The sequence below is a fragment of the Oryzias latipes genome, chromosome 9 (assembly GCF_053564925.1).
Source record: "Oryzias latipes strain Hd-rR chromosome 9, Olatipes_Hd-rR_3.1".
Taxonomy (NCBI): Eukaryota; Metazoa; Chordata; class Actinopteri; order Beloniformes; family Adrianichthyidae; genus Oryzias; species Oryzias latipes.
In genome coordinates, this window is record NC_136245.1 from 35,338,508 (window position 1) to 35,347,967 (window position 9,460).

Consider the following 9,460-nt stretch of genomic DNA (forward strand, 5'->3'; position numbering starts at 1 on the left):
GGGGGGGGGGGTTGAAAAACACTGAACAGGATGTAAAGCTGATGGAGGATGAAGACGGATCACAATGAAACCGGAGCAGAACTTCAGCCTGATGAGAAACATCAGGATGCTGATGAAAACTCCGCCCCTCACTGACTGACGGCGGCCTCACAGCTGGACCCCCATCAGCTGATTGGCTGGTTTTGAAGTTTGCCCCGGCCGTCTGGGAACATTCCTGAGGTCCATCTTTCTCTGTAACGTCATGGTTTGATGAGTGAAGCACAAACGTTCAGACGGCTGAATCCATTGAAATGGTTTTAATGATCAACTCCACACTAAAAGACATAAAACTCTTCAGGGTCTCTGGCTCAGCTGTCGGTACAACTGGATGGTCATGAACTGGACCTCCGGGTCTCCGGGCCGGATGTCGATGGCTCTGAGGAAGAAGCTCAGCGCCTCGTCCAGCTTGGCCTGGCTGTAGCTCTCTTTGCCCTTCTTCACCAGGACCTCGTAGCTCTCTGCGGCACAGAGCGGCTCCTCCTTCCTCTGACACTCCGGCTCCTCTTCGATCTGCAGGTTCAAACTGGAGCCTTCTTCAGCCTCCTCTTCCTCCTCCATGTTTAGAGTCTCTCCATTCATGTCCGTTTGAAGCTCGTCCATGTTTCTTTCTTCAGACTTGAATCCAGAAACATCTTCGTCATCCTCGTCCTCATCCTCCACATCCTGGATGATGGACTGAAGCAGAGACCGCCGTGACACCACAGAGGCGTTTCCCCCCACGCTCTTTCGTGAGTGGCGAGGAGCTGCTGACTTGGGCGTGGAGGCTTCAAGAACCTGGAAGGAGCCATCAAGTGGAGACTTCAGCTCTTCCTCATCGCTGTCCTGAATTGTCGGGGCTCTCTTCTTCCTCACCCCCACCACCGAGTCCTCCATGGACGTGTCCTCCTGGCGTCTGCTCCAACTCTCTGACAGAGACTTGTTGACATTAAAGCTGCCGTCCATCAGAAGCTTAGCCAGCAGCTTCTGCTCCTCTTCCTCCATCTCTTCATCCTCCACGGCTCCACTGTCCTCCAACTGCAGCTGAAAGTTTCCACGAGAAGAATCTGGGTGGAAGCTCTCTTCAGAGCTGGAATCTCCTTCTGTCAGGGGGGGGGTTTGGTGCAGGTCCAGCTCAGAAGGGATTTCACCGTGGAGATGTCTGAGGTCATCAGCAGAGGTCAGGACGCCGGCGTCATGTTGTAGAGAAGCAGCAGTCAGAGAGGCTCCTCCACCAGCACCTCCAGGTTCTGGTCCTGCATCTAGAACCTCACACTCGTCCTGGGGGGGAGGGTCTGCAGTCAGATCAGTCACTTGGAGGGACAGAGGCGGTCTCCTGCAGCGTTCTTCTGAAGTGTCCAGGTCCACCACCTCAAACACGCTGACCTCAGACTGTGGAGGTGAACGGGCCGCTTTGGGGTTTCTGGGTTTGTCTGGGGGGGGCGGATGCCTCAGCCACGCCGGCTCTGTGCTCGTCGCCATGCTCTCCGCCATCTGCATCTGCAAACAGAAACATTCTCAGATGAACACGGCACGTCTGACAGGTGAGCCGTTCCTGACGGAACCAGACGGAGGGCAGTAGATCTGCAGGATCCGCTGGATCTCCTCAATGCTTTTGGTTGTGGCACAGAAATGAAAACAACCTTTGGTGCACAGTGACATTTACCGATCAGTCACCCTGACCGTCACTGTGGATAATGAAGCAGATAAAGGCAGAACCGTGTCGGTGTTTCCCGCTCCACCGTCCTGCATGTTGTCCTGCTCATGCACACCTGAGTCAGCTGATCAGACTCTGCAGAAGGTCAGGTGAAGGTCAGGTGTGTTTGAGCAGGACATTGTTCCCCGAGGACCAGGGCTGGGAAACACTGGTCTATGTGATGAAACTGAAGCTTCATCTCTGAAGGTAGAACCATGGAGAACAAACTTCTGCCAAAGGGAATCCAGAGAACGCTCCAAATTATTATGCAAATGGTAGATATGACAAAAAGATCCAATTCTTTGTTTTCCATTTAAAAGGATGGAAGGTGTTGAGTCTCTGGTCTGTTTGGATCACTGACATCAACCTCAGACACCTGAGATGATTAGTGTTCCAGGTGAGTTCAATCAAAGGAGAAACTACTAAAGGACGTTCCAAGCAGTATGGAAGAAAAAGGATCTCTGCTGCTGAAAAGCCTGAAACAGTCAAACGCCTCGGTCAAAGTATGAAAACTGTGGTTATTTCAGGAAAACCTAAGCATGATCATCGTCCTATGAAGAGATTCAGAGACACGCGTGTTGCTGCAGATAAAGGGGGAATGAGCAAGTTTCTGCCAGCTGAGCAGCTACTGAAAGCACAGATCTGAAGCTGCTGGAGTCTCTGGGGGTGTTGGATCCTCCGGAGACCAGCAGCTCTATTGACCCCAGAGAAGTGGGTGGAGCTTCTGACTGACCACTTTCTTCCCTGGTACCCAAAGAACTGTGGTTTCCTGCATGACAGAGCAGCATCTCATGCTGCCTGGAGTCTGCATCACTGGCTACTACAGGCAGAAAAGGAGAGAACTGATGGTATGCCCCCCCCCCTCCCCCACCCTATTGAGAACCTTTGGAAATATGTTTCAATATGTTTATAGAAATATTTTAAAATCTATATATTTGTTTGAAAGTAAAACTGATTCTTTATCATTTTTACATTTAAACGTTAATGCAAAACATTTTTCCAAAGGAAAAAGTTTTAAAGACAAGACCAAAAATGGTGTACTTTATGACATCATGCTTCAGTTTATTTAAAATAAAGTTAAAATGATCAGAATGAGGAAATTCATATCTGAAAATGAAAACACTCATTTCTCAGCAGATCTTCGTCTCTCTAAAGCCGCTCAGCCTCACCATGAATTCATGAGGACAGAAACTTGTGGGTAAGTGAGTGTCTGCTCAGATTCTACCCACCTGTACCTCAGACTCCGCCCTAACCAGCTCCTGAGCCTTCTGGACCCGCCCCTCGATGTAGTGCTGCTCCTCCGGGTTCTCAGGAGCCTCATCTGTGTTCACGTCCACGGAGAACATCAGGTCGTGGTCGGAGATGCCGAAGATCTCCATGGTGTGGAGGTGGGCGATGTGCTGGTCCAGCTGGGGGTCCGTCTGGCGGTGCCGCGAGTGCAGCGCCTGCAGCTGAAGCTGCGTGGAGGATGAACGCGTGTCCTCCAGGGTGAAGAGCTCCTTCAGCTCCTGCTTGCTGAAGTACCTGAAAGGGTTCTTCTTGTCCCCCGTGTTCTGTCGGATCAGGGAGTCTTTGAAGACCTGCCGCCTGTAGATCTTCTCCTCCACCGTTCCGCAGGTGATCAGCCTGTAGATGACCACGTTCTCGGTCTGGCCGATGCGGTACGCCCTGTCCACAGCCTGGGCGTCTGTGGCCGGGTTCCAGCTGGGGTCGTAGATGACCACCCTGTTTGCAGCAGTCAGTGTGATGCCGACGCCCCCCACCTGGGTGGTGAGCAGGAAGACGGAGTAGCTCCGGTCTTTCTGGAACAGAGAGATGAGCCGCTCTCTCTCCGTTATCTGTGTTATGGTTCCATCCAGCCGGAGAACTTTAAAACCTCGGTTGTTGAGGATGCGCTCGATGATGTCCAGAACTTTCCTGTAATGAGCGAAGATGAGGGTGCGCTGGCCTTCCTCTCTGAGCCTCTCCAGCAACGCCACAAGGAAGGCTAGTTTTCCAGACTCTGAAATCAGCGTGTGGTCCGGCACATCTGCAATGCCGTGAGCGGCGGCGTCCGCGGCGTTTTCCTCCAGACCCAGCCTCGCTAAGGCGTCCGTAGAGAGCAGTCTGGGGTGGTCGCACAGCTTCTTCAAAACGGTGAGCTCAGCCAGAGGAGACCTGGTGGTGAGGAGCAGCTCCTTGATGCAGTCCAGGTCGATGAACTGCCTGTAGATTTCCTCCTGAACTGCGCTCAGGTAAGTCCAGACAATCAGGTCGTTTTTGCGCTTCAGTTGGGGCATGGCCGCGGCGGGGTCAGGTTGGTCCTCCTGGTTCTCTGCACTGCTGTGCAGCTTCTCCTTCTCACACAACTCATTCCTTTGCACTTCAGCCTTTGTCCTCCGGAGGAAGTATGGCTTAATTATGGCCATGAGGTTATCGGACATCCGCGAGCCCAAGGCCTTCTCCCCCGGGGTGGCGTCCTTCTCTCTGGCTCGGGTGATGGGGTTCTCATACTCCGTCTTGAAGGTCTTACCTGTCCCCAGGAGAGTGCCTTGGCAAGCAAAGTCAAACAGAGCCCACATCTCCCGCAGATTGTTCTGGACTGGCGTTCCTGTCAGCAGAACCCTGTTCTTTGACGGGATGGCGTAGGCGCTTTTGGCCGTCTTGCTGGACGTATTTTTGATTTTGTGCGCTTCGTCCAGGATCACGTAGTCCCAGCAGAACTCCTTTCCCTGGTAGGAGGACAGCTGCTGCCAGTTGTTCAGCAGCATGTTGTATGTGGTGATGACAACGCCGCTCCTCCTTTGAACCTTCTCCAAACTTCTGGTCCGTTCTGCTTTGCTGGCGCCATGAAACTCCTTGACCCTCATACCAGGAGTCCACCTGGAGAATTCCTTGATCCAGTTAGTGATGAGCGACGTGGGCATGATGAGCAGCGTGTGTTTGATCAGCTCATTGTCATACATGCCAGAGAGGAAGGAGATGACCTGGATGGTTTTCCCAAGTCCCATGTCGTCGGCTAGAATCCCGCCTTTGCGTCCGTCTCTGTACAGCCCGTACAGGAAGGACACGCCCTCTCTCTGGTAGCCGTACAGCTTGTCATGCAGCTCCTTGTAGAGCATGAAACCACTGTTGTTCACGTTGACAAACTCGTCATCCTCATCCTCAGAGTCATTCTGGGACAGAAGCTCTTGGATTTTCTTTATCCTGTTCTCCAGCTTGGGAGTCTGGTGGACGCTGAAGGCCAGTTTAAAGAGCTCCAGCGCTTTCTCGATGTCCCCTTGTTTGGCAGCATCTTTACCTTCAGAAATCAGTCTGAAAGAAACGACTGAATATCAGCCTCTTTCCTTTTAACATGCTCTCAAACTATTGTTGTTTAAATGGAGCCACAGAGAAAAATCCTCTGAGCTTCTAGACTTTTAAATATTCATGTGTGACATAACGTTGTCTTTGCATAGATGTTACAGACACAGCAGAAATGCAGCAGAACATCACTTTATGAATGAAGACAACGTCTATGTCATTAAAGATTCTGTTCCTACTTTTTACTCATGGCGTGAACTAAAAGGTTTGGTCTTATTTGCAAAGCAAAAAACTGTCATTTGTGGTTTGGAGCTGCAGGTTCTCTTCATTTATAAATGTGTAGAAATAAAATCCAGACATTTAGATTAGCAAAAACAAAAAGAGAAGCATTTTCACTTAATTAATTAAGAGGTATCTTAGCATCTCTATGGGATGTATTGAGACATTTGAATGTATCGGCACATTTAATCAAGAGTCTCTTAATACCTCTGATACTTTTCCATCGCCTCATCATCATCTTCATCAGCAGCAGCCCTGATAGACAAAGACCTGCAAGGCGAAGAAAACATCCCATAAATGAAGCTTCATCAAAAACAACCTGAACTTACATGACGACGATGAGACAAAGTTATTAAAACATTATATTCAACTGACAAGAGAATTTATTCTGGACTCTTAGTCAATCAGTTATAAAAACAAGCGCGCACGCGCACGGACAATATAATAAGAGTGCCAAGAACACACAAGATAATAGTCATAAAAAGCCGAAATAAGTATCCAAACAGAATCACAATAAAAAGTAAAACAATAAAGATTCATTAAGTATCTATTTATCCATGATCTGACCTTTTATGTCCTTCATGGTTTTTTTCTGGTCACGTTTTCTGAAGTTTCACTAAATAATTAAAGTTTGTCTCATCATCGACTGAACTGCTGGTTAGTTTGACGCGGACAAATGTCGAAGTTTCTCTTTTGAATTCAAACGGTCTCCTGAGTCCTGACGCTGCTCGAGTCCTTCACATCAGAACCTTAAGCCCACGCGGTTCCGCTGAACCCAATCGGGTCTGTGGGTTTTGAAAGCAGAGCTCTAAAGTTTAAGCTAGCTCACACTGAGGCTACCGGCTAACCTACCAGTCTTCATTTTTCTTGTCGATATACTCACGTTTCCAACTTTTCGGAGACCTCCGTAACCTCCCGGTAGTTTTCCGGACGGTCCATGGCGCCGGTAGTGTTCACGCCGGAGGAATAGAAGCGGGATTCCTGCGTTTCAGGAGCGAACGAACCCGGTAAAACCATCGATCTAGTCTCAGCGGGGCGAACGTCTCAAAACACAGGCTTCCTCCCGCCAATTTCTCAGCCAATCACAGAGCACGCTCTCGACGCGCTGATCATGTTTTATCCAATCATGATTTGTCGACACAGACAAAGAGGCGGGGCCACAGTGAACTTCCGCTAGTTCCACAAGTGGTGGGATTTCTTTTTAATATTTATATTTATTTAAATGTTCGAAACACTTTCACTGAATAAATTGAAGAGAAATGCATTAAAATCTCAATTAAGCCCTAAAATATCCTTATGTATTTGATTTACAACACTTTTTTCTTCTTAAAAGAACTTTTATTAACAATTGACTTAGATTACATAGAATAACATTAACATAGATGGACTGATGGTGGAAATTAGTTTCGTTGCTAAACTGGAAAAACGTTCAATCTTCTGTACTCAGGCTGTGTATAAAGTCAGCATTGATACTTTCCCCTGTCTTTAGTTAAAAAAACTTTAGTTTAAAAAAGTTTAGTTTAGTTTAAAAAAGTTTAACACTGTAAAAAACACATGGGGGGGGGGGGGGGACACACATCCACACACAAACATATCCTTTGGTAGCATGAACACACATGCATGTTCACACTCACACATTACAGATCAACACACACGCATCCCATATCCTGGAGAGCAGGTACCTGTGCTCAGGTGGGTGTGTGTTCTACTCTGGACGCTGGTATTATGGGATGCAGGGAGTAAAACAAATTAGCGAGCACCCAATCTACACCAAGCCCCAGCAGAGGGAGGGGCGGCAGCAGCCTGGACCCCCCAGAAAATCAATGTTCATTTAGTTTATAGGATAAATGTGTTTCTAACAAACGTCAGTTCTGCTGCACTGAGACAAGAATCTTCATCTTTATTGGAACACGGCCAGACGTGAAGCTGCTGCTGCAGAAGATTAGAATGACGTAAAAATCATTCAATCAGATAAAAACATGGGATGAACTTTGAACTGATCTCCTCCAGAAGCAGAGAGGAGCGGATGGATCCAGCAGCAGGACTGTGACACCTGGACGGCTCCTCCGAGGACTTTACCAGAGAGGAGCCGTCTCCAGAGCTCTGACCTGAGCAGCAAAAACCACAACATTCTTCTGAACCTCTGCGTTGATCTGGGCCTGCGAGGCCCGCGGGTTCTGCTGGAGGAACTGCACGATGTTCAGGATACATGCTTTCTGAGGAGACAGAAATGACAAAATCGTTAGACTCCTGCCGCTCTGCAGAAACTATGTCCTGGAAAACTGTAGCTCCGCCATTCAAAGTTCTGCTCTAAGTCCTTCATCCTGTCTGTCCTTTGCTCTGCCGAAGAACACGCCCTCCTCCTCTCCTTCTTCCACTAACGGTGGTCCCCCCCCCCCCCCCCCCCCTTAAGGTCAGCAGCACCGGTTGTTGTTAATTTGGCCCCAGGACCGATCGGGTCATAAATCACAACCCCCCCATTGCTGCTACAGGAGCCCCTCTGAGGATCAGAGTTCTGCAGCTGCTTCAGCACCTTGTAAGCATCCACTTTGTCCTGGCCGGTGATCCGGTTCAGCAGCTCCCCACCGACCCGTAACCCGGTCACCACAGCCAGAGCCCGGCGATCCTCCTCCGTCTGAGAGGTCAGGTACCGAAGGAAGGCCACCTGCAGGAGACAGAACCTTACTTCAGAGGAATCCAACCTTCCTCCCCAAGAGCACTGGCGTGAAGCAGAGGCTCTAGGAGCAGGTTCTGACGGACCCACGGGTTCTATTAAGGTCTGAGGATCACATGGAACATCATCCAACTGAGCTCCTGTGGAGCTTTGGAAGAACTTCCTGTGTCCAGTCCAGCTTCATTTCTGTCTGTTTCACGACAACATTTGAGTTTAGATCTTTCCCCAAAACTCTGAGATGCTTCCAGAACCACTGAGAAAGGAGACGTGTTCTGTTGGATCCATGTTTTTCTGCTCCTCAGAACCAGTTCTGGACCTGACCTCCTCTGGGGACCAGATGTGTCTGAGCTGAGGTTCTGCTGCTCCGTCTGTTCTAAAGATGGACAGATTCACGTTTTTCCTGCTTTTTGTTGGATGTTCTTGGAGCTGAACGTCCAGGAGCTTCAGTCCAGAACCAGAACCAGGACCTGGACCGGAACTGACCGACCCGAGTCCAGACCTGCTGTCTGGCTGACAGGAAACTCTGCTCACCATAGTGGATGATTTTAGCCAGTTCCTTAAGCGCAGAAGTAACGCGTTATATTTAGTCACGTGACTGATGTCATCGTTAACAACTGCATCGTTACCTGAACGTGAAATGATTTTACCGGAAGTGTCCATTTCTATTCCCACACCTGGATCACGAGCCTCTGCTCGGTTCGTCCCGAACCCGATCAGAACCTTTAGCAATGAATTCGGTTCGTTAGTGTCCCGGGTCCGCTGTGACCCGTCCGTTCGTTTTCCTTACCTGCTGAAAAAACTCCGCGCTGTTCATGACCGCAGACACACGTTTACCGCCAAACACGGCTCGACCCTGGCGTCCACGGGTCAGTTTTACTCGTTTTTCTAACACAAACTACTTCCTGTTTACTTCCGCCTCCGTGTGGAGCAGAGAGCGCACAGCGCCCCCAGCGGCAGTTACTGGGACTGACTGCAGTCTGCGACGCTGCTGACGAGTTCGAGGCTTTTGGTACGTGATAGTTTTATTGTTTATGACGGCCTCCAGGCTTCCGTGTGTCCAATGAAAGACGGTTTCGAGCAGAGACCAGAACACCTGAGGTTCACAGAGAACCAACCTGCAGACCAGAGTTCAGCAGGGCGGTGCTGTGGGGGCAGGGGTTCTCCTGAGCCGAAGAACCATGAGATGAGAAGCAGAACATTGGACCTTTGACAAAGAAACCTGATGGTTTTTTAATACGGTTCTGGAAGTAATGACAATCACTACATTCCAGAATCTTTAACAGCTGTTTCTAAACTCCCCATCCATCATCTGGGGTTCGGTCATGGGGGCAGCAGTCTAAGCTCCCCTCCAGCTCCTCTGGGGACCCCGAGGCATTCTCAGGCCAGCCGAGAGATGGAATCTCCACATGGAGTCCTGGGTCTTCCGCAGGCCTCCTCCAGGTGGGACATGCCCCGAACACCTCCCCAGGGAGGCGTCCACACGCTGAGCCACATCAATGACCTCCTCTCCCTGT

General features: G+C 49.7%; 1 protein-coding gene and 1 long non-coding RNA gene across 2 annotated transcripts; both read right to left on the reverse strand.

Annotated features, from left to right (window-relative positions):
- Nucleotides 1-281: 281 nt before the first annotated feature.
- ercc6l (excision repair cross-complementation group 6-like) lies at nt 282-6,595 on the reverse strand. Its single transcript, XM_011492594.3, has 4 exons — nt 6,156-6,595; nt 5,480-5,542; nt 2,941-5,005; nt 282-1,515 (listed from the first exon to the last, which is right to left on the reverse strand). Exons 1-4 carry the CDS (start codon nt 6,287-6,289, stop codon nt 334-336), a joined length of 3,444 nt encoding a protein of 1,147 aa, XP_011490896.1. The 5' UTR covers nt 6,290-6,595; the 3' UTR covers nt 282-333.
- LOC144994642 (uncharacterized) lies at nt 6,589-8,892 on the reverse strand. The gene is made up of 3 exons (XR_013658244.1): nt 8,734-8,892; nt 7,806-7,937; nt 6,589-7,488 (listed from the first exon to the last, which is right to left on the reverse strand). It is a non-coding gene; the product is annotated as an uncharacterized LOC144994642 (long non-coding RNA).
- Nucleotides 8,893-9,460: the final 568 nt, after the last annotated feature.